We start from the raw sequence: 25,742 nt of genomic DNA, 5'->3' as shown, positions 1-25,742 counted from the left end.
GACTATTTATAAAGCAAAAAACATAAGCAGGAAGCTGGTACTCACCAAAGAGCTGCACTGGTGTAAATGGTATAGTCTGAGCAAGTCTCATCAAGTTGTTTCTTTCAACAGCTGCAAACAACATAGATTTCACTACTATACTGAATAAACAACAAGCTGGCTGAGTTTCAAAAACATCTGGCAGCACTTTACTGTAGTGTACAAAGCCAAAGAGGCTGCAGTGTGATCCCATGTCAGATCTGATCACCATTCTACCCAGTCAGCAATCCCACTTTGCAGGCCCATGGTATCTCACAAGCATGAGCTGCCACTCTTTCCCCTGTGCATTGATTCCCTCCTTCCAAGGAAACAGGCTCTCTGGGACAAGCCCCTTGCACTCTGGCTAGAAGACCTGCTTCTGCTAAATCTTCATCCTCCTCCGTCCACCAAGGACTGCCGCTACTTCCTCCTCCTGCCAGCTCCAGTACAACAACGTTCGTACTGTGCCAATGTGATGCATTGGCCCCAGCTGCACTCACTGCCTGTCTTGTCAGGCTCAGAAGCACCTGGGCATTTAGCAAGGCATCACAGGAAAATCCAAGCTTGCCCTGCACAGAGCAGTGTTTCTTCATCTGGGGTCCTTGCCAAACAACATCAGTAATATTATTATATCTCCTTAATTGGCAGCTTATTTCTCAGGCAAACACCTTCAAAACTTCAGAGCGCCAAATAAATATTTATGGATTTGTACTCACAATGACTCAGTTGTCAGGAAGGGGGAGAGAAGTGTGAAGTAAGCCACAAAGAAAGTAAGACTAGAACAAGAAGGCAACTCAGACAGCTACAGTGCTGCCTGCCTAATTTCCCTATTCAATGCCTGAAGACAAAAGTAGCTTCCAAAGCAGAGAGTGAACCACAGCAGAGCTGTGTTTCTCTGCAGAGCAAGCAAAAAGCCCTGATGGCAGACTCTTCCAGAACTTGGATACCATCTGTCCTTCTTTTTAAGATTACTTCTGTGAGCAGAAATTAATTAGAGTTTATTTAGCCCAGAAGGACAGTGCAAAGGAGACCCATAACAAGTCAATCCATGAATTAGGGTCCTCATTTGAGAAGATCTGCATTTCAGACTCCAAGATTTGTTTACATATTCCGAATTTAACAGGCATTGGTTAACATGCCTGAACTGTTTTAGAGCATGGACTGAAAAACCAAGGTCCTCCCTTGATGCCTCAGCAGGAACATGCTCTAGTCACAAAATCAGTGCATAGCAGGGACAAGGATGTGAACAGGGGAGCTGCCAGACCTCTGCCAGCGCCCACTCTAGAGCCTTGAGAAGCAATGTGAAGTGGACTTTCACCAACTGGTGAACTTGGGTCAAAACTCAAGGTTTTTTGAGTGTGCAGAGAAGCAGAACTGTATTTGCCTGCACAACATGATAGCAAAAATAATGCATAAGCAGTATATGGTGCAGGATTTTAGTATCAAGCTTTGGGGCTTAGTTGGCTAAATTCTATCGTGATCCTCCTGAGGAAAGAAAACCTACAGGGGAAACCTCTCGACACATTTGTCAATTCATAAAGGAAAGCGCTCCCATCAGTGCTAAAAAGTCCTACCCAATCTCAAATAGCATGCCTGACAAGAGCCAAATTAACCACTGCAACAATGCCAAGACGTCAGAGAAATTACTCCTGTACACTGATGACAAACCAGGAGGTGCTATTCCCAGTGAAAATCGTGTAGTTTTGTTGAACTTCTGGAGGCTGCCCACGCCCCTGGTGTCATCCTCGGCTGCCCATTACAGGAGGCCAAGTCCCATGGGCAGCTGGGACACCTACCGGCATGCGCTGCTCCACTTTCCTCCAGGAAAAACCGGCATCCCGGCCATGTGGGAAAGGGAATCTGTGCGTGCTCAGCTCAGGAAAAGACAGGGCTGTGGGCAATTAGTATTCAAATGATGTATTCCCTGCCAGCTTTCCAGGAGTTCATAGGTATATAAACACAGATTAAGTAGTACAGGACCAATTAACTGAAGAAACCAATTCCAGAAAGTACAAAAGAGGATGTGGGAGGTGTGAGGGGCAGTGACAGCTATAAACAAATGAGTGCCTCCTCTGCCCCCCCAAGGAATTGGAGCTCTATTCATTGTTTCCACTGATATTTTGAAAGCGATTATCGACCTTCTGCTCTGAATTTGCCAGAAATACTGGGAATGGAGCAATTAGCAGCAAGAAAACAATTCATAATTTCCTCACTGGAGTGTTAGGTATGAATTAATACAGAACCTTCTTAGCAGTGGGCAATTGTGCAACTCCTCAAAATGAAAATCACAGAGGATGACAGGGGAAGAACTAATGATCTTTTTAATTTGTTAAATTACTCAGCTATCATTCTGGTGCCTCCTGCTTACCTGAGTAGTGATGATGCAGATCTTGAGATGTTTTCAAGCAGGCAAAGATATCTGAAATAACGTTTAAAGGGTCATTACGTTAATTATTATAGCAGAGATAAATGCATGAATTTTTAATTCCTTCCATCCCCGAGTTTGTCATGAAACAGATTAATCAGAATTACTGTCTCAGCATTCTAAAGAGGAGAATCACTAATAGGCTTTAACTACCTTATAATGTACAGTATACTGGCAGATTTCAGTCATCAACGTAATACAGCCAGATGACTTATTTGTTCAGGGAAATGGTGGGAAACTTGGGATATTAACCTCAAGGACATATAGCTTCTCTAAGCCAATTACACCTCTGGGATATTAAAAGCACTTTGCTGTCCATCATGCTTCACAGCCTCCCAAAGGCATGATTTTTCCAACTCCTTCCCCAGTCATTAAGCATTCCATTAACTATACTATTACACCAATGTTATAATAATACTGTCACATTAACCCACAGCATCTAAAATGCTGTTAAAATATAAACAGACAACAAGTTCTGTGGTTACATATTCAGCAGGCACAGCCAGATCAAATTTGGTCCAAAAATCTGTTTTATAAAAAGTCTTTTTAATAAAACCAAGATTAATGAGTATGTTTCTATTAATTAGATGAAATAACTTTTTTTCTATTGGAAAACAATCCTCCAAAATGCCAGATTATTTCAGAAAATATGTTTACTGTACTACTTTTAATTCTGAAAAATGAGATAATCAAAACTGAATCTTCATCAAAATATTTGAACATTACACTTTTCTTCTTGGTGTATTTTATTTGCTTATATTCCCTTTCCTAGCAAAAGAGATCTTAAATAAAAAACACAGATAGATGTTGGTGGAAGGGCCAGCATTTCCACTGAGTGCGCTTGGTGATTCAAGGTCCCTTTTGCTCTATTTCTTGCTGGACCCAACTAGTTTCATTACATTTCATATGTTGTAAAACAACAAATATGAAAAGGGGAATGGTGACTAAGTCATTCCTTTTGAGAATGGGAAAACCGGATTTTAATCAAAGCCATGGTGCGCTCTAGAGAGTAGCCCCACAATTCACTACACTTGCAGCAGTGTGCTTCAGCACTGCAGCGTTTTGTGCAAAGCCAGACCCAGAAAGAGCAGTGCTCGAAGGGGAGATAAGTCTAAAAGCAACTAATTTCTGTGTCACAGCTAGCCTCAAAAAGAGATAGATGCCCAGCTGCTCAGCCTCTTACAGCTAAGTGGCGTGTCAGGAAAACTGTAAGATAGACTAAAAGGCAACAAATACAAGTGAAGTTAACTAGCACTCTACTTTAGTGGAACAAAGTCATTCCCTGCTATAACCTTGAATTTTTTCATTGGCCATTTCATAACAAATTCAATCCTTCACTGATTTCATAATTTCAGGGAAACCACACAAACAGAGGATTTACACCAAACTCCAACTTGAAAAATAGGCATACGTTAAAAATTTTACATCACAATCTATCCCCAGCTATCCAACCTGCTTTAAATCAGGAGGTCTCTTAGACTGCCAGGGATGAAAGCAGCACCATCATATTAAAGAATTTCCTTCTGAAAAGGACAACATTACTGGGCAGACTAGAATGAAAATAGATCTTTTTAAGATTTTGCAGTTATCATGAGGAAAACATGTCCTCATAAAAAAAATCTTTCACTTTAAAGTACAAATTAATAACTAACATATGAAACAATAGCTGAATATTTTCCTGTAACCCTCCAACTATAGTAAATTAACCTCCTTTTGGATTTTGTACTTCAGATTTGTCAGAGTGAGATTTGCAGAGAGGAATTAAAATGAGTGACAAGCAACCAAAAACTTACTGCCAGTTTCCTCTGAAGATCTCAACCTGTTTAAAAGTAAACATTTGATATTTTACTCCAAAATTTCTGTCATTAAGTTACCACTGGTATGTATATAGAGATGTGATCTATGTGAAGGCAAAATTCACAACAGTTTGATCAGCAATCATAAAACAAAGTAACCCTCAGCGCAACTTTGTTCATTGCAACAATCAACAAATAATCTTCAGTTACTGATGAACAGCCACATTTTCCTGCATATTTCTTTGTCTGCTTTATGTTGAGCTGCTCTTACAATTCTGCACCACTATTCATATCGTTTACACTGCAATAACGGTATCACTTAAAGACAACTTCAATCATATACACAAGTGTTCATTTTTCAATCAATGCTGAGATGTATTCAGAGCTACATATGCCATAACCGTTGCTTGCACAAAACCAGACTTTTAAAACTGATGGTCCTTTGGATTAACAAGGCTGCAGAAAGACTACAGCATCAGCATTAATGTTAAAGCAGTCTTTGTTATAGCAGACAGCAGGTATGATTCACCTCACAGACCAGAAAGATCCCACCGAAGACAACAGACAAAGTGACAGAATCAGGCCACTCAATGACCTGTAAGTCCTGCTGGTAAGTACGCCGTTTGCCTACTGCCTATAAATGACTGGGTAAAAACAAACAAACAAACAAACACCCCAACCAACCATGGGATGGGTAAAAAACATGGTATCTTTTTTCATCTTCCCATAGTGAAATCATATGGGGTGTGACAGCTTTCTAGTGTCTTTTATTTATTATATCCACAGTGTTACTAAGTAAGAGAGGTATAAAAGAAATTGATGAAAATAAGAAAGAAAAGGAAAAGGAACATAGAGACAGCACTGCATGTGGAAAAAATACCCCCAGTATTAAGATAATGATCAATCAAGCTGGAAAAAAAAATCAAAAAATACACAATAAAATTGAAAATACTTTTGAAATCGGTATACTTTCACTAAATATAATCAAAGCTTAATAACTATTGAACACCCATTAAGAAAACCAAGCTAAGTATTTTGTAAATGTGCAGACTCAGTATGAAAAAGATTAATCAGAGAATGACAGAAGCTTTCAGGAGCTGCTAGCATTTTAATTATTAAAAAAGGAAACAAGCAATTCGCACAGCAAAAGCAAATGCAACTTTTCATGCTCACTAGATTGGAATAATGGCTAGTTAAAGATGTTATGGTGATCTTTGTGATTGAATTAGAAAACTGGATTATTGTTAGAATAAAAAGGGGTGTCTATTCCACCTAAAATTATACACTTTGTTTAAATGGATCTCCTTTATCTCCATTAATCAGGCTTCATTTAAAGAAACTTAAACAGACTGAATTGCCTTAACTCTTCATTTCACATAAATTTCTCATCCTAAGTATATTGCAGGACTGAAGTGGAAACCTGCAGAAAGTGTACCACTCTCTAGAAGCATGTGATGAATATCTTAATACACTAATAATACATACGAGGAGTTCCTGTTCACATTACTTTTCTTGGTGGTTCCAAATATGCTATTACCCAAATCCTGTAAAGAAAAGAGATACTTTTAATGGTAAAATCTGCACATCACTGTCATATACACACTGCACTCAAAAAGGTACAATCTTGAAAACACTTGTTGATACGCTTATTGTTAGCATGAATAATGACACTGACAGGCACTGAGTCACAGCACTGCCATACCTACACTAAAATGGAACTAATTTTCTTACATTACAGTTCTCCACGCTGTCTCTATACATTTGAATAAAATACTCAGGTACCCACCTATATCTCAATACACTCACAAAAGCATGTTGAAGGTTTTCTAATATGGACAGTATTAGAGAACTCTCTTTATATTAGAAAATTCCAATGTAGGGATAGGTTTTACAGTGGTTGAAAATAAAATGTACCCTAAACCTCCATAACAGAAGAAGGTAACACACTGAACAGCTTTCCAGTGATATTTAGATCACATATTTTCCAGGTCTTATAGTTAAAGAAATACTCAAATAGTCTTTTAAACTTCCAGCCATATTAGGGAAAATTGGGCCAGCCAGGTCTTCCTAATGTGCTAGTCAGAAATGGGATTATTTTTCTGAATAGTAGTCAGACAGATTTCAATCCTCAAAAGAAACAGAGCTCCCCCAAAAAAGTTCAAAGATGACAAAGTTTAAAGATAACTTAAGTAAAATTCAGCTTTGAATATTATCAGAAATTTAACTATTTTTTTATTTCACTCATATTTGGACATTATAGCTTGCTTTGCAGATGAAAAAATCTTTAACAAAACCAAAACTTTCCTACACACACCCTTGCTTTGCTTCCTGCTACCCATCAGGAGGGATTTCTGAACCACTGGTGTTCAATGGGTAAATCTGAGAAGTACCACTTTAGGAAAAATACATTTCTTTAAAATATACCATACTCCAAGCAGAACGGTTAGATGCGGCAACATTGCTACATCTCAACAATATATATAAACTCTCATAACCCAGACAGGACTTAAGGAGACACATAATGACTCACTGGGTATTTGAGGCTGTACCTTGAAAGAATAAATAATTTGAAGTTGGCATACTGGAAGTGACTAGTTTCAGCATCACTCCAATCCTGCTGTAATCAGTGGAATTTTTCTGAGAACTTTAAAAATCCCACCCTTGAGTTTTACCCAAGACATCTTAATATGAGTTTTGAAGCACCAGATTACATGGTCCCTTCAAACAGTTTTCCTGTGTACCTTTATTTTGCTTGTCTGACCCTGTGTTTCACATTTCAAAGATTTATTGATTTAGACTCCATGCTCAGGTTTTACAGAATACAAATTCAGTAAATATATTTCTATTTCTATTTCTCTCTCTCTCCACTCTTTCATAGGAAAACCTGCCATTTTTAAAATTTACATTCAAGCTCTCTTTTCTGGTATTTGGGATTCAAATCCTACAGCACTAAGAACAGCAGATCTGGAACCATCTAGTTTAATTTTATTCCTTTAAAAAAAAAAAAAAGGCGACTCATAGCATTCACAGTGAAAAATAAGCTAGGCTTTAAAGATCACCATTTTAATAATCAAGAGTGCTATAAGTAAAACAAGCAAGGAAGGGTGCTGTTGAAAAAGGAAGAGGGAAAGATTACGTCACAGTTCCTTTTCTTAATTTAGTCTTTATTAATTTCCTTTCATACCTCTCAGATACCCCCGCGCAATGTACTGAAAGATATATTTTCTTCCATTAGCTACACCTTTTTAAAACAGACAGAAGTCTCTATAATCCAGATTCCTGCCCCTAGTCTTCGGGAAATATAAACTGATCTAGCCCTATCAAAGTCTATGAGCCTATGTTGATTTACATAAGCAGAGGACCTTTATATTATAGAGCTGCAAATTTCTGATAAATAATAAGATACGGTGCTTATAAGCCAGTGGTTAAGAAATCTAAACTTTGCAATTATTATGAATACTTAACTCCCACTTTGCAAGAAATAACTATCTCTGTGTGATAGATTAAGAGCTGTGTAGCTAACTTTCCAAAATTTCCTTCACTCTGTTAACCAATTTTGCCTATAGGTTCAAGACCAAGCTGTGTGCTCACTCATTGCCTAATTAAACATCAACACATGCGTCATTTCTGACCAACTTCATACTCAGAACTACTCCATGATTCAATAATTTAATATCCTACTTCAATAATCTTAATAGAGTGTTAACAGCTGTTAAATTATTCATTTACTCACACACATACACTGTGCCAGCAGACAACAAAAGTTCTTTGTCTCTCAAGAGGTATTTCATGACAAAGAACCTACAGTGGCAAGTCCAGGGACATCAGTAGAGCTATCCTGGGCTCATCTCAGCCAAAACTATGGACTAGGATGTGCAATCTTAGGTCTTACCTCTCGAGAATGCCTCAGGTAATCACAGAATGGTATGGTATGCCTACCGATGTCTTGATTTTTCATTTTCTGGTGCATGTAACTGAGGCGTTCCAAACCTAGCCAAAAGAGCAGGTGTCAGCTATTTCCAGTGTGTAGATGAACAGCTCTACTGCTGCAAACTAAGTACCTATGCAGTGCTAATAAAATAAACACTTATATACCCTATTGCCCCAGCAAACGTGTAATGGGCTATAAAAGCAATAACAGAATTTCATAGGGTTAAAACAGACTGTTCCCATTCTGTGTCAGCAGATTTTGGAGGAGTGCAGCCCTTCTCAGACCATGCTGTGCTGAGTCACAGCATTCGCTGGTGCTTCTCCCAGCAGCTCACAGAATGAAGCCAGTGAGCCACATCACAGCAAAACTGAAAGATAAGATGAACTATGCAAAGGATTTCTGAGAATGAAAGAGCTGGAGAATTACTAAAAGAAGAGTAAGAATGCCATTCCTTTTTGCATTCCAACAGAGACAATACAAAATTCATTTATTCCCTTTGGAGCATGTGTTTCTGAGCAATGAGTAATGAATAATGCATGCAGAGGATCTGCCAGCAGATACAGTATCGCAGCACTGCCTGTAAGCGCCTGGAGAAATTCACGAGAGTTTATTTTTGCAATTAGCCAGCATGCCACTTTAGAAGACACCTCAGGAGAGGTGGCAAGGATATCATCCTCCTTGCTTCCCACTTATTCCTGAGGATTAGTACTCTACTATCTCCCACGCAAGACAGGCAGCACTCCCGGAAAGTTTTAACTGACCTTCCATCCAACCTATGTCCCTTTTGCCTCTGCAATGACGCAGCAAATAACCAAATTGTGTGTGTCTGCAACCTAAGTCTAATTCTGTAAAAATTATGCCATGAGGTGAAAGTGGTGGATAACACTTTGAATTTATGAATTTTTATTTACTGCTTCTTTTTTAAAGCTGTTCTGAATTTCACCATCTGCAAAATATCACATACTTAGCTGACTGAAATTAGACACAGTGAGCCAGTTCTTGCTGTGTTTCTCTTGCTCATCCCAGACATTGATCTCTGCGGGCTCTGAGCTCACTTGGGTGTTCTGGGGACAATCATCCACTCTAATCACCTGGCAAGACACAGACAAAATGACACTCGATTTATAGGACGACTAGCACCTCTGCAGTTCCTCTGACAGCCTATGATGTGGCCTTTCAGAGCATAGCTGAAATGCCAATGACTGAACTCACTCTCAACAAAGAAACAGATTTTCACATTGTTGTTACAAGTTGCAGAAGACATATTGCTTTTGTCTAGTAAATACTACTGATGAAAGATCTAGCACTACAGCTTTTTAAAACAAAGTTTGAAGTTCCTCAGAATACCTTCAGAGGTATTAGGTCTCAAAGTTCAAGTCTAAGATCTGTTGCTGACCTGAGCATCTTATGTAAACAAATCAGTCTTCAGCTTTCATCTCACTAAACAGAGATAACTCTTTCCAGTTGAAAAAGATCCTACGAATCTCTTTATAACTCTATAAATAGGTTTTTGTATATGTACACACACATATAGTTATGAAAGTTGCCCCATATATATGACAGAATCAATATGCTGTCTGAAATGCGCTAAATGTTTGATGGATTCAGAGAAAAGACTGTGGGACTCCTGTAGGCAGGAGACAACTTTATGAGGCCTAGTTTGCTTGTTTAGAGTTGAACACTGCCTGGATATGGCTCACCACTCCTTCAGTCTCTCCCAGATCATATGAAGCCTCCCTAAGTCTTCCTGCCAGCTAAAGTGCAAGGACTGGTTCTTTTCTGTGTAAAATCAATAACAGCCCTGGTATACTATCTAGCAAAGCCCATAGACTTCAACACATTCAAAACCAAAATCCCACACATTCAAATAAAAGGGAAATTAAACCAAAGCCAGACACACAAAAAAGACACCCCAATTTGTGTGCAGCATTTTAAATGTATACAATTTCAACTAAGCCACACTGCAGAACTGCTCTAATTGAATGAAAAAGACAGCTATGCGATACATTATTCTCTTGCACCTGCACATACCGGCACCTGAAGAGGTTTTTGATTCTTCTTTCCTCTCCCAGACTTTCTGTCTCTGTTTTGTTGTTTTGCTTTTGTTGCCTCACTGTGGTGTAGCTCACTGGATCGTAAAGACTCTGTGGGAAAGAGTCAAAAAAACCCATTAAACTACAGAGCTTTTGTTTACTAAGAGAAGATCTGATAAGACTGAGAGTTGGCAGATCTCCAAAGCAAGCTGAGAAAGACTTGTGACACCCAAAGCTAATACTCATGCAGTTCAGTGCAAAGATGTGCACCATCACAAGGTATAAAACAACAAAGGTTATCCATCACCTCACACTACTCATACTTAGAACTGGATCTGCCATATTTTAGCTGTTGGTAAGAAAACTGTGGTGGACAGGAAGGGTTTTAAACTGGCTATAAAAATGTATACCTCTTAATTCTCCATGCACCCATCTGACCTATGATACTGTTAATGTATCTCTTAGGGATTGTGTAATTTATTTTGGCTCCTGTAACTCTTGCATTGCACACCCAGGGCAGAAGACTTCTCCTGAGCAAGCACAGTCCATCTGTCACCCCAGATGTGTAGCCACAGCCATAGGGATCCCATGAGATGGGGAGAATCAGAGTGGCTGACACACAAGTGTGGTGCAGCTTGGATACCAGGCACATTTCAGAAATTCCCTACAACACTCAGACCTAGCACAAAGAAAGTGAAGGAGTAACTCTGGACTCTCTCCTACTACATTCAACTGCAGTTAATACCTCCTGGGTGCGAGCAAAGCATTTTTATAATGTCTTGGGCTCCCCAGTAAAAGATACTGTACAGGTGTAGTGTTTTATAATTACCATCTATGGCCTTGCAGGTTTTCCCTCTTTTCTCTTTCTTAGGGGACTGTAAGCTGTTGCTCCTGCAGAAACTCCAGTCCCTCCAGAGTGGGCTGATCCAGAAGGAGGTGCTGCGTTTCAGCTTGTTCTGAGAGATGCTGCTGCTGTGATGTGACCTGTCAGAGTTGTAGGAGAAGGACTTTGATTCTCTTATCTGGACATGCCTGGGAGGACTACCTGTGCAATTGCAGTCACTGTTATAGGTGGAATGTATGCACAGGGCTGCCTTCCTTGATTCTGAGCTGAAAACCCCTTTTTCATCCCCTTCAGAGAATCCCCAGTTCACATAACCACCTTCAGTTTTTTCCCTGTCGTCACAGGAGGGTGCTGCACTCTCTTCAATATCGAGTGACGGCTGGAGACCAGGAGGATGATCAGCCTCTACGGCATTAGTCTTTTCTGATGGCAAATGAATAACAAAATCTCTCTGGCTCCATTGATAATCTTCTGGCTCTTTTCCAATCAGGCTGACACTCTGCAAGTTTTGCTGCACCACAATGCTACTTTGCAGTTCATCTCTGAATGCATTGTCCACGTACTTGGCAGGAGTGCTCAAAAAGGACAAATTTAAGGCGACATCCTCAGAGAAAGACCCTCCCTGATGGTCAGGGGGCACCAGCAAAAATTGTCCATATCTAGGCGTTGACTTAGTCTCAGAAGATACTCCTGAAGTGAGTGTGTCACTTTCTATTTCTATCTTTCGAGAGCTGTCTTCTACCACCTTGTTACTCTCAGTCCTCAATACATGGTCTTTGCACTCTGATGGCCACTGACTCCTTACCAAGCTCCGTAAGAGGGAGGGTGGCATGCTGTAGTAGTGGTATTTTTTGTCATACAAACATTCCAGGCTGCTCAAGGTCTTGGAATAAAGTGCATTGCTCCAGCTATGGGGCAGCTTCCTACAGGTTCGATGTTTTGTGTCAGCCAGTAAGGCTTCTTCCACCTGCAACGTGTCTACAGCTGAAAGCACTTTCAGGATGTCCACTGTCAAGGCAGACAGGTCTTGCAAATGTCCTAGCTGGCTGTCCAGGGAGAGTAAAGACTCCTTGATATAAAATACCTTCTCATGCACTTCTTTAAGCTGCAGAAACATCTCCTCCACTCTAGGTGAAAAAAGAAAATATAATTAAAATACCGAAACACAGATGTTTACTTCTGTTTGTCAGATGATGAAGGAAGCCATCAACACATTTCAAAAAGTCAGTGTTTCAAACAGCCCTTTTTTTTTTTTTTCTTTAATGGTGACTTCCATTCCCATTAATATCTATATTCGACAAAACCTATCCAGACTTACAACATGTCCTTCAGATTACTGGGCCAGCAGCCAGTGACTTTTAAGGAAACAGGCTTTTTGTTCAAGGAGTATCTGTTTTACAGACTGCTATTTTCCAACTAATGTCCATTCCTTGCCATAGAACTACTAAACCGTGGACAGCAGGACACAGCTTTTGCAATGCTGCATTGGCTATTGCTGTAAATGTAAAATGCTGTAAAGTATACTTCTTGTCAGCCAGTCTTCCTGCATTTCTACACTTCTTGTGCAAGAATGAGAAGGACAAGGCTCACACAAACCTACAGATACTCCTGCATTTCTCAAATACTGGAGACTACTGGGAAAAAGTTCTTCTCAAGAACCTATCTGGCCTCTGGGAACAGATTCTGTATATCTGATGCCATCAGTTATCTTCAGGTAAAATTCAACTGCCCAAAAAGCAAAGCCTTTTTTTATGGTCTTCAAATCCCCAGTGAACAGTGCAAGAACTTCTTGGCCTGGAATGGTATCATTTTAACCACATCATTATCTTCACATTTCCTGAAGATACTCTCCCTGGTGCTCTATCACTAAGACAATGATAAACTAGCTGCAGGCAATATGCAGAAGTTGCTCTTTTCCTTTGTCACTGAATAACTAAAAGATGTAGTATTTAACCAATAACTGAATAAAATCAAAGACCAATGTTCCAAAATATTTTATTCACCTAAATTAATTTCTTGTATTAATGTCATATAATGCTGTGCAGTGTTTCACCTTTGCACTCAGAGAAAAATTCCTTTCCAGATCTATATTTATCCACTAAATTAAATCTTCTTGATGTAATCGATTCTCCAGCTTTTGAACAATGCTACTTATTTTATTTCTTTTACAGGAGACATTCATTTTGCCTGTGTGTTTTGCTTTAGTATGCAGAAAATAAGATTATGAGCAGGCAAAGATTAAGAGGCTATCTTTCTCTAGACAAAACACATTTATTAGATGAGACCAGTATTGGTATTCAGTAAGACTTTTTATAGCACTCACTTTCTTTAACTGTTCCCATTAAACTTAATGGCAGCTTTGCCATTGATTTCAATAGAAAGCTAAATTAGGCCAATACCAACAGTTTTGAAACCCCATTGACAGCTGTATATTGACATTTTGCAAACCAAGACACTACATTGCAGATAACACTACAATGGTTACATGGTTATTTCTGGAAACAGCAGTTATACTTAATCACAAGCAACACTCTCACAACGTTCCTACATTAACATGTATTGCATGCCGTACTCTGGCATGTTTTCATGGTGCTACCTGGTCTCCAAAAGTGAAACTGAGCAACACCTTGCTATACCCCTTTAACCACCTGCACACTGCACTCATCTGGGGCTGCAATTCTGCCTGCAAGGCTTCCCAGCCAGGCCTGCTATCAGTTCAAACAGATACATTTTATTTCCATCAAATTAGCAAAGCCTATGCATGCTACTATTCCTCGTGTTCACAGTGACCGTAACCTGTTTCAAAAGCATTAGCTTATTAAAGCCTTTTTATATGACAAATGTATGCAAAGAGCACAAATCTGAAGCAAAACACACCTTTCTGTTGTCAGACGGATCCTTTCACTGTCACTGGAACTCAGGCTTTCATTCTTCTCATGAAAATATTTCTCCACACACTGTTCCTCAAAGTCATGGAGTTTCTTTAACTCCTCATCACTCAGGTACAGCTCTGAACAAATGAGGTAGGAGTTGTTATGAAGCATGCTGACAAATGCAATTGTTTACAAGCGTCCATGAGAAAAAAAAGAAAACTGGCAGAACTGTTTTCCTCCCCCTCCCTTGACAGGAGTAAATCAGACTTACCCCCATGAATTTGGGCTTATGTATAAAGACTTAACATGCCATATATATGTAATTGTGGTTTTTATCCTTCCTTAGCCAGGGAGCAAAATCACAGTGACAAAAATTTCAGTGCAATCCCTTTTAAAGCCTCAAAAGTACATACCCAAATTGCTGCTCACAAATATGTATTTTCTCCCAAACTTTTTCCTGTATTTTGTTGTACATGTGGGACTCACGAGACTTATAGGTATGTAAGACTTACAAAGATTTCACCATAATTTGGTCCAGGCATTCATTTAGGGCTAGTCACCTGTAACAATTACAGTCCTTTCAGGCACTCAATGGTACCAAAGCTTTTTTTTCACCTAATTGCTTCACATGTTCATAGGTATAAAACAATAAGCAAGATTACTGGGTGAAATAGAACACATTCAAAAGTTTAAAACCCCACAGCTTGGGCTGCTCGTGATGCTATTCTTCTAGCACACCGTGACTTCTGAGAGAACAGATCAATTACAAGTCAGTATGAAGAGATGCATATGGTGGAAAGCACCTTTTTTCTTTCCTTTTTTTTTATGTACCAGAGCCCTCACTGAGCTTGCTAGGGGTTATCTGTGTCAAGCAACGTGGCAGTATTTGCTATAAGCATGTAATACTCGGCTGCGACACACAGCTCAGTGGGGAAGCCCCCCGCAGTGCTCTGGGGTCCCCATCTCACTCCGAATGAGACTTGATCACTTCCTAGGCTCCTTTTCCCCCTAACCCATCTATGTTCTTGCCTCCAAGATTTTACTCTCTGTATCTTGGTACTTTCATCGATTTTCCACAGGGTGGCACTGGATCCTCATTGCTAAAACCAGTTAATTCTAACCACACCAAAATTTAAGTAGAAGAAACTTATGAAGTAATTATCAAGCAATGCATAGGCATATAGAAAAGGGACACAAAAGTACATAAACAGAAAAAAGTCTCTTTCTGAGAAAAGTGTAGGCAAGGCATAAACCCTCTTCTATCCAAGGACTTTTAGATGTGCTAAGCAGTGTTTTGGTTTTCCTTGTGCCTAATGCACCTTACAAGAAAGACACTCTCTATGCTATGTCAGTGACTTATACTATGCATGCATATAAAATAAACAGTGGTACTTCAAAGGCAGGCTGATGTATCTAGTCATGATAGAGGAGCTGAGCCTGGCAGCAGGAGTAAAGCGGCTCAGCTTTGATTAGTTAAGCCCATTTTTTAACTCTGTAACCACCTGTGAGCATGCCAGATCTTCAGGGATTCATGTTCAGCAGAGAAAATTCTAAGTGAAGCAGAACCCACGCAGGGTCTGCTCACCTCTGTTATTAGGCATCAAGGATGTACATTGCATCAAAAAGGATGAGGCCATATAATACTAAGCACCAATGTTCCCCTATGTTGTTTTAGATAAGGTTACAGCCACCAGACTCTCCTTGTTCCCATTCCCCTGCCTCACCCCACCAACCACCAAGCCCCACTACTGAGTAGTCATTCCCACCCCAACTTCTTGTGGTCCCCTCCCTGCAATGGCTAGGGCTGCTCCTGGCAGAGCTGCAGGAGCTGGTGACAGTGGGACAGGGAACTGGCATTGCCTGAAAAAGTCATTAGGAAGGACCCTGGGATGGAGAAATCCAGGTTGGGAAGGGTGAAGGAGGTGGGCTTAAGATGCAGTGATGAGCCAGTGCACAAAGGCAAGGATGCAGCACGGAGGTGGGAGGCCCCTATCTATGCTCTCTCTCTCTGCATCTGCCATCACTGGATCTCCTCTGGGGCTACTTTCTCTGGGCAATTAAAAATGAATTGTTGGTCTTTTCAGGACAAACATACAGAAATGTGTACCTCCAGTACTGTTTACTTTCTTTCAAAATAAGGCTTTTCATTCCTACAGAGTAAGTTGCTGTCACTTTATTTCAGCTCACAGTTGTGATGTATTTTGACTGATGCACAGTATGTAGCACTGCAAAAGCTACATACAAAGCAAAGCATTCCCCTAGTCACAGTCACTTTTTCCTACATGAGTTCTCAGACAAGCAGGTTGAATTCAGTTTTGCAAATAAAAACAGCCTCCTACCCAGAGAATCTCTTTTTTTTTTTTGGAGGAACTGAGCTACAAAGTGATGGGAGGCTGGCAAAACATTCCTCACGAACTATTTCTTTTAGTCCCCAGCTTAGCTCTGCTTACTTAGTCCAACATCACCTTCCTCTTGATCCAGCTCATTTGGGGGCCGATGGTGGAAGATGCGGCTTATCAGCAGTCCAATGTGGCTCAGGAGGATGAATGGTGGGGGCAGCCATGGCTTCTCATGGTAGGTCATAATGTAGCGGTACCGGTTGTACTTCCAGAGCTTGTTTGATATGGATTTCAAATCATAATAAACATTACTGAGAAGAAAGATAGAGGGGGAAGGGGGGGTAAAACACTCCTGTGAGGAATACTCCCAATACAGCACAAGATGCTTGTCTACAGATCTAATTTGACACTGAAGAAAAGTCCCATCCCTCCAGTGAGGTAAATCAGCTTAGCAACTTTCATTTAACAAGGCAGCAGCATGTGCCTGCAGCTAGTGCACTGAGAATGAGGTCTTCAAAGCTGCCTAACGGATTTGGAGATCCAATTCCCATTCACATTAATGGGAACTGGGCAAAAAATATCCCTGAAGTGGCTTTGAAATCTCAGCCAGATTATTTAAACTTTAATACATAGCCTAACTGAGAATTCAACATTGTGTGCCTCTTTGGACTGGATTAAATATAGGAGTCAGGCTAAGGGAAGACTGTTAACAAAATGGTTCTGTGCACTCCCCCTAAACAAAATACTTGCTGCAAGACACAGCTACACAAGCAATTCTTCTGCAGGGTACTCTTTGGAGCTGTTATATTACTAAAAGTGACTGTTGTTGCACTGAATAATTTCCTGTATCTACTACCATAGACCCAAGCACAGGAAAGCAACTTTGTGGTTTCTGGCACTGTAATTTCAGTTGCACTGTCATACTACACAGCCAGCATATAATCACAAAAACATCAGCTTTGCTTCTGGGAGCATAATTAAATATATTGCTCATACCCATTTTTGGTCCCACTTCTGGAACAATCAAATCACTAGGCAGAAGATTTAACATATCATTATTGCTGACGGTTTAAATCTAGAAATAATTCAAATTACAATTTCACAGCTGTGTATTACAAAAAAAAAAAAAATGATGCCTTGCCACAATTTCAGGAAAGGGATTTCTAATTGGAAGTGGGAATAGGATGAGTTTTGATCATTCAGGTTTTTTGAATATTAATCACTACATTTCTTCATTTGAATTTTTTTAATCTACAGCTGACTTTTTCTTCCCCAGAAATACTAGAACTCTAGGAAATAATAATTAACTACTTGGGTTAGACTGCTCTTTACTAATATTTTACAGAACTTGATCTACTGCAAAGGTTTCCCTGTTAAAACTTGAAAGGTCAGAATTACTATAAAGACACTGATTAAATATTATAGAATTACTATGAATTACTACAGAATTACTATAAAGAGCCTTCCTACTCAGGCAACAGACATTAAAAAGCAGATAGTTAAAAACACTACAGTTAGATTTCAGTCTAGAACATACCTAATTGCACCAAACAACAGGAATTTTGAAATTATTTCCTAAAGGAAGAGCATGCTCCTACGAAGTCATTATCCTCTTCCCTTGAATACCTTCTCCACTTATCTGTCAATTTAAACCTTGGGCTACCCTATGATGAACTTTATATAGGCTCTCAGCACAACAAATACAACTTCCACAAACAATGGACAAACTACTTCAGAGCTGAATTAATGTTGTTTGTTTGCCAGCTGGAGTTGTCCACTTTCACAGAGTCAGACTCTGTTTAAATGGCAAAACAGTTTAGGTGTCTGCTCACCATCCCCTTCCTCCCACCCTCTTACCTCCACCATTCTTTTTTTATTCACTGGATCCCCATGGAAGATGGGGTAACAACCACCATCAACATGCCCCTGCTGTGGCGTTTTTGGTGAAAGGCTTTTGCAGAAGTGTTGGCAGAATATGTATTAGTTGCTTTTGCTTTTGTAGTAATATACCATGGTACCTACTTAAAGAAAGCAATAAGCAAGTTGACCATGATGATGTACTGCACAAATAGGTAGACAGCTTGGAGGAACGGCGTGAGGAAGGAGCCAGGAGGACAGTCTTCATTGGTTTCACAGACTGAAATTGAAGGACATACAGAGCATGGTTAGCATGGAAATCAGAGCAGAGCACAACAATGGCATGTGCTCGTCATTTGCCCCAGCAAGAAACAGAATAGTCCTCATCACTTTCATGGAGATACATACTAAATTTCCAACTAAACAGTCAAATTCCACATAAAGGAGATCTGAAACCCCTTCATGGTACTACTGCCCCATAGTTTCCATTGCAATTCATAAGCTGTAGACACCATTTCATACATATCCATCCTTATGCCAGTCACCCTGACTTTTTGTTAAAGGGAAAAATAATGCAGCTGAAATGTATTTGAGAGAAGGCATACACTCAAGTAAACTGAAATCCAAATCTTTGATCCTTAAAGCAAATGGAAAAGTTTTCACTGATTCCACTGTGGAAAGGATACAGCTTTATCAGTACTGGAGTGTTATTCCTTCAGAGCTTCAGTAAGATCACATTAACTCATGTGCAAAAGGATATATGGCTACAAATATTTGTGAGACAAAGCAACAAATCACAGACATTAAGGGATCTCACTTAATATTTTTAAACTGTCAAAATAAATACTTTTCAGTCTTTATAATTTTTAAGCAAATATCACATGTTTGAGGAAATTTTAAAAAACATTTATAAGGCACCAGCTCTAAATTCAGGACATATTCCACAGCATAAAGAGTCATTAGAGAAATCATAGCTTTATTTGGGAAGTCTCAAATTTCTAAAGGTTTAGCATTAATAAGTGATTAAATGGATTAAACTGTGAAACTTAAGAGTATGCTTTCATTTAAAGAATTCTGACTTAATATAACCAAAATACATAGCAATCATGTGACTGTTTCAGCAATAATAATGGATGCAACATCTTAAATTATTTTAATGAATCAGGTCTCTGCTGAACTATGTATCTTAAATAACTGCATCTATTTGCATATCTACTTTTCTATTTTAGGGACTGTTTTACCCATCACTTAGCAGCATGAGAATGCCTTCCATCTGTAATGCTGAAATACCTCCTGGAGTGCCTGGTTCTCTCTTACTAAGCCAAGGTCAAAGCCATAATCAAAACATAAAATTTTTCCTATTTACATTGATTGGTTCTGTTTTCCCTATGTTCAACTGGTTTATCTATTTAAGAATGATACCAGGTGACTCTCATTATGGTGAAAAATAATTTTTCTTTATTTTTCCTTTTTTGTTTTCCCTTTATTCTTTCTTCCTTTAAGGCAACTTTGTAGTCTTCTCTCCAAGAGATCAGCAGCTTTGGATTCACCTAATTGGAAAGTCATTTCACTGCCAGATCCCCTGACCATGAACTAGCTTAGTTTTAGTTCCTATGTGCTTTGCTCTGAGCTTTGCAATATACTTCATTTGAAAAGCTAAATTTGAAGGTTTTAAACCTTAATCTTTATTTTTAACAAAGAAACTAATATTCTCACATTTATTCATGCAGTATTACTCATTAAGGACACATATATTCTGGAATCAAAATTGTTTGAGAAAGAATAGACTCAATATGTAATCAAAAGTCTAGTAGCCCAAAGTAGGCATTAGACTCAAGTTGTTAGGTTGTACTATGAAAATTACCTACCATCTATTTCTCCAGCATAGACCTCACCAAACATCATCCAGTAGGGTTGAAATACAATATCTCGTGCCAGAGTCCAAGAAGGAGGCTCCTCTGGTGAAAGGATTGCCTTTCGTGACACTCCAAAACTCAACAAGACTATGGCCATCATGACCACAATATAGAACATGTTTGCTGTCTGGAAGACATGTTTGCATGAAAGAATTAGCTGTGTTAATTGTATGTAAAGGAGATGTACACTTTAGGGAAGAGTATTAATCACTGTTTTTACAAGTCAGAATATAAAACCAGGGCTAATAATCTAATATGATGAAGGAAAAAAAAAAAACCTATTTCTATGACCTGGACTACGCAAGTATTTTATAGAGGTTAAAGTCACCGTGGACCAAAAAGGCCACAAGTCCTGCTTGCCTCTCAATTCCCTCTTAAGATCTTAAGCAAGATTTGAAAAATGCAGAGAACTTATGATGGTGTTTTTCCTCAGTAGTATTTCTTCCAAACTGAGAGCAAGGAATAGCAGTGAAAATTATTTTGCCTTCTCACACTGAATCGGAATTACTATGCAAGACAGAATATAAAAGCATTAATAAGATACTTCCCAATAACTGAGGGAAATTACAGTGGGAATCTGCAGATGTCCCTAAAGACTAAGCAGCAGTTCAGCAGCAGTTCTTATACCAAAAGAGAAAAAAAATTAACTTTGATCTCAGAGAAATTTTGCCTGCTAAAATGGGATATAATTATTTGAATCAAAATGTAAAATAATAATGAGACAGTTTCCAAGAGCTAAGGGAATTATCTACAGTAGTGAGCCCGTCTGCAAGACACAGTGATTTTTCTTTCTCCTATTATCAAGCTGGATCAGAAACTCAACTCAAATGCAACCCTTCTCTAAGGAACAAAGCCAAAATGGCTTTTGTGAATAAATTCAAATAATGAATAAATTAGAGAGAACTGAAATTGATTTTGGTCAACTCACAAACAGAAAAAGACATGGCATTTTCAGGTAATACATTCACTAGGAATTACTGGGTGACTTCTCCTTTGACCATTATTCTTTTCTGTCACTTCTGACCTTTATACATTTCTCAACAAATGCCTTAACTACAAAAATATTGCTCCAAAGCATAATACTTACCATTTTTCCAATCATTGTCAGGTATGGGCCAGCGTGCTGATTCACAGCAAAAAGATCAAGGAGCCGAGCATACCAAAATATTATATCCAAGCAGTAAAGTAGCCTCCCTGCAGTTTGAACAGGGGGGTCGGACCAGCGCAAGCCAAAACCAATCATAAACAGGATGATAGCTATAGAATCAGTAAAATTCCAGTATTCAGAAACCCAAACCTTCACTTTTTGGCGGAATTTTCCAGGTTCTGAGATAAATACCTGAGTAGAATGTGGGAAAAACAAACAAACAAACAAACAAACAAACAAACTCCATTAAAATCACAGATACTTTCTTTAACCTTTTCTGTCTGAACTGTTTCATGATATTTGGGAATGTATAATTTTTTTCCTTTTTTTTTTTGCAGGCCTGCGTACTGCATATTGCCATTCACAGTTCATTGAGGTTTGTACTTATAGTGTTGTATTGCTCAAGTATGCCATACCAAATAGGATAGCTCTTTCTAAGGAAAAATGGATTCTGAGCCTGAACCCATTCACTAAAGAGCACATTCCTCAGCACAAAAGAGGAGCCAATATAGAACTGTTATGCCTACATATCATTATAAATTAACAAGCATTTATTCTAGAGGAATGGTCACAACCTGCAACAGCCCTTTCAAAAGCCCCTAAGTCATGGAAAGTACCAACCTAACCTTGCTGATGGGAAAATAACGAATGCCTTTTATTTCAGATTGAAAATATAAAGAAAGATCCTTGTATTCCACCAAGGACATGCTAAAAAAAGGACTGCTGGCAACTAGCAAGGTAAAGAATGAAATATTCAATCCCTGAACTGTGAGGTGCCCCAAAGGGATTTTAAGCTTCACTGAGCAAATGTGTGAAGTGGAATCTTTGGGAGGCCATAAATAAAACCTTTGCACATTGTGCAAGTGAGGCCAATTATGCAGTGCTATGTAAGATCACACTGATAAGTACCAAGCAAAGGAGAGATTTTGAAATGTTACGCCCTCATTCTGCAAGAATTTATGCATATGAACACATTAACGTAAACAAGCGATCCTACTCAATATAGCTGGACTAACTCACATGAGGAACTAGTTGCAGGATCAGGGCCTAAGGCTTTAACAATTAGTTGATACAATCTAGAGAAACAGAGTCTTGCAGTTATATAAAACAAAGCTCTCAGCAGTTAATTAGCTGCACGTGTAAGACACAGTGTCCTACAAAGTCTTTGCCAGCAGACCAGAACTAGTACATGGACAAAGAAAATCAAGTAGAAGACACGAATCTCAAAGTCTCCTATGAATGTTAATGCTAGAAGGAAGAGCTGAAGAGCTGATGTTTCCACTGTTCCACCATCAACATGATGCAACAGCACAACAGTGATTTCCAAAGTGCTTGCTGTTTCACATTCAATTTTTTTCTCAATTACACAATCCTTGTGTAGGTTTTTTCAATTTTATCTCATGCAGCCACAGAACTTGCATGTTTATTCAAGCTTCAATATATTCCCAGTATTTCTGCTGCCCCTTGAAATCCTTCACCTCTCTCATACTGATGTCACAGTCTTCTGAGTGATCTGTTGTAACAGCATCCTTCACTCAGAACTGTGACTGCTTTTTTGCAGTTTTATTCCTCTAAAAGTACAGCATTTCAAATGTCATATAAAAGACAATTCACACTACTATTGTTTACTATGTGCTGATTCTACAGTGAAGATATGTCTGACCAGATACAATAATTTGGGAAACACATAGCTCTTTGTCCCTAACCTCAGGTTTGGAGTGCAAGTTGTGTTCAGAAGCTTGGATCTAATCAACTGCAAATAATTGCAATTAATTTTGATTGGAATATAATTTTTCCACGTTCAGTGAATCCAGCATTAAAAGTTGATGGTGGGTTTTTTTCCAGTTTTGTTTATAGAGGGTCAGTTAGACTTGATGGAGACCCATAGATTATTCTACACATAACACCTTTTAATTGATAACAATGTCCACATTGAAAGTAAATATCTAAAGACAAATTCCATATATGTTGTAAGAAACCTAATGGTCCACTCAAAAAATTAAGAAACTGATAGCATATGTCCATACATTCTGTATGGTATGTCTAAATATTTTTATGGTTTTAATATTTTGTCCCAGCCGTGGAAACTGGTTTGCTGCTAGATGACTGTAAAGGTGAGATTTGGTAAATAATTATTAAAAAACTTATACTAACACTATGATTGAAACAATAGACAAAAGTGTAGCCAGGTGATTAACTAGTAGAGGTAGTTACTCATAAGTTTTACAGTTCTTTGCTCTTATGACTGGATGTTCCTGTACATTAGATAAGAATAATATTGAAACTGACCATATGTGACTGAAACCATGTTAAGCTCCAAGATCAAAGAACAAGGATGACGAACAAAGACTTGAAGGTCAGCCAACAGAATTTCAAATGGGTCGGTGGTCACAAAAGCAGCCGTTTGACTCAAATGAAGAACCATTGCGCATGATCGAACGTAGGCAGTACTATGATAATCAGTCACAATAAATTTTATGTATATGTATACTAATCTGATTAATATGTAATTAGTTACTCCATAAAACCTGTTTGTGCTGAAGCTTTGGCATGCACACTAGGTGGAATTATATCCCATGCATCCAGCGCTGCAATAAAGAATGCCTGCTTTCTAAAACTCCAAAACGGGTCTTAGAGAGTTTCTTCTACTGACTTTTCGGTATCAAAATGGTGCCTACACTGGGGCTCCAAATTTCAATTCAGCACAATCACTCTCAAGTGACCTGCACATTACTACTGGCTTTATACAGAAAAATAGAGCTTTAAGGACAAACTTTAAGATGCATTTTCAAAGCCCAAGTAATGGTCTTCAAACAAAAGACTTCTCAGAAATAAATGCCCTGTATAATTCTTTCCTTTGCTAAATTCTCTGCAAGAAGAATGCAGGATTTCACATTCTTCAGTTTAAGGTATTCTCTGGTTTATAATATATCCTCTATAGTTGAGAAGCGTGAATGGAAAAGCTTACCTCCCTGACTTTTTCAATAGCAGTGCTGAAAACATAAATGATAACAAGCCACTCTTGCACACTTGGTCTTGGTTCCATCTTCACCAACACAGTGTAAGTGAAGAGCATGAGAAACGCCATGTATGCCATCTACAAAACACATGGTATATAATCCATATGCACAAAAATCTCTAACAAGTTTCTGCAAACATATTAACAGGTGATTAGCCTAATTATATGTATTCAAACTGTCAGATTTTTGAGCCCAAAATCTTTCCTCCAGTTCTCCAGAGTATTTTTTATGGGAATATCCTTAAACATCATTTGGAAATTGGTGCTTTAGTCCTGAAAAAATGGGAGCAGAAGACAAACTATTGCAGCACATGTTCACCTAGGCCCCAAACCCATATATGAGACAGAATATTTTATCTGCACAACCATTACTTGAATGTAAAGGCAGTGCCATGCTTTCATCCTATCCTTCCATGGGAGCAAGTAACCATTCTCAAAGCTATATGAATCACTGCTGGTTAATCAGTGCCTTCCAAAACACAGGAAGAACAGTATTAGGTGGAAAGCACATATTTTAAAGGTACCAGCACACGCTATAAATATATCTGAGATAATAGATTAATTTATAAAGCAGTTAACCACACCCTGTTAAAGGAGTAACAGTTTACGTACATGGTGGTCTGATCCAACAGGCAGCCTGATCTTGAACATCCTAAGCTCTACTGACACAGGGCTAGTTACCAAAATTAATTTAATAAATGCATATTTCTTTATAGCAAATGATATCCTATAGATTAATATTCACTCCTTCAGAAACAGTTCCTAAAGAAAGGGACACAAATATCTATGAGGTATTTAAGGGCAGCTTCAAATTTATTTCTACATGTGCAATTAACCACTGTAAAAAGCTGTGCTCAGGTTTTTCTTTAGTTCCTTATAATCGTTCTCTTTTTTTTTTTTTTTTTTTTTTAAATGCAGCTGCATGATTTTAGCGGAACCACTAAGTGGCTGCAAATCCATGCCAGGCAAAGTAAAAGCAGCATCAAGCAGTATTTGAAGGATCAAAGGAAGGTTTTGGCAATCTGAGTTCTAACATGATGACCAACCGTGTGAAACCAGAACTTGACAATTGGTGCGTTGTAGAACTCATAGATTTTTCTAGTGCCAGGCAGGTTTCCTTGTCCACCGTCTACTTGGCTTTCATCAGACTTCTGGGCAACCTTCTCCACATCATAATCTTTCTTTAAAAGGAAACAGCATTTTAAAAGTAAGAAACCATGGTCTATGATTGCAAAGGTTGTGTCATGTTAGAGGGGAGACAGGCACAGATGTTTAAGCTTTGTTCTGAATATACAAACCATTAGCGTAGCTTGATTTTGTCTGGTTACAGCCATCTCATTTGCAACAATTAACATGCACACTTTTCCACTATAAATACTCATTTAGAGTTTGCTTTTATGACCACAGGCAGTGGACTGGGCATCACCAGACCTGAATCCACTCCTGTTTCTGCCACACATTTCTTTAAGTCTTTAAGCAAAGTCACTTAATCACTCTATGTTTCACTTTCCCCATCTGTGAAATACAGGTAAAAAACAACTCCC

General features: G+C 38.8%; 1 protein-coding gene across 1 annotated transcript in view; it reads right to left on the bottom strand.

Moving 5' to 3' along the window:
- Positions 1-25,742, bottom strand: part of TRPM6 (transient receptor potential cation channel, subfamily M, member 6) — an 88,221-nt gene that overhangs the window by 12,985 nt on the left and 49,494 nt on the right. Inside the window, exons 20-34 of the mRNA XM_010568728.1 lie at positions 25,245-25,379; positions 24,148-24,276; positions 21,120-21,371; positions 19,985-20,159; positions 18,282-18,396; positions 16,371-16,570; positions 13,925-14,057; positions 11,033-12,174; positions 10,202-10,314; positions 9,135-9,261; positions 8,132-8,229; positions 5,725-5,783; positions 4,237-4,262; positions 2,387-2,437; positions 46-111 (exon numbers count right to left, since the gene is read on the bottom strand). Of these exons, the coding sequence (XP_010567030.1) occupies positions 46-111; positions 2,387-2,437; positions 4,237-4,262; positions 5,725-5,783; positions 8,132-8,229; positions 9,135-9,261; positions 10,202-10,314; positions 11,033-12,174; positions 13,925-14,057; positions 16,371-16,570; positions 18,282-18,396; positions 19,985-20,159; positions 21,120-21,371; positions 24,148-24,276; positions 25,245-25,379 (2,821 nt within the window). The remainder of the gene's footprint in view (positions 1-45; positions 112-2,386; positions 2,438-4,236; positions 4,263-5,724; positions 5,784-8,131; positions 8,230-9,134; positions 9,262-10,201; positions 10,315-11,032; positions 12,175-13,924; positions 14,058-16,370; positions 16,571-18,281; positions 18,397-19,984; positions 20,160-21,119; positions 21,372-24,147; positions 24,277-25,244; positions 25,380-25,742) is intronic.

This window comes from Haliaeetus leucocephalus, unplaced genomic scaffold (assembly GCF_000737465.1).
Source record: "Haliaeetus leucocephalus isolate CR32 unplaced genomic scaffold, Haliaeetus_leucocephalus-4.0 Scaffold251, whole genome shotgun sequence".
In the NCBI taxonomy this organism is placed as follows: Eukaryota; Metazoa; Chordata; class Aves; order Accipitriformes; family Accipitridae; genus Haliaeetus; species Haliaeetus leucocephalus.
This window is presented reverse-complemented; position numbering and strand designations above follow the sequence as displayed.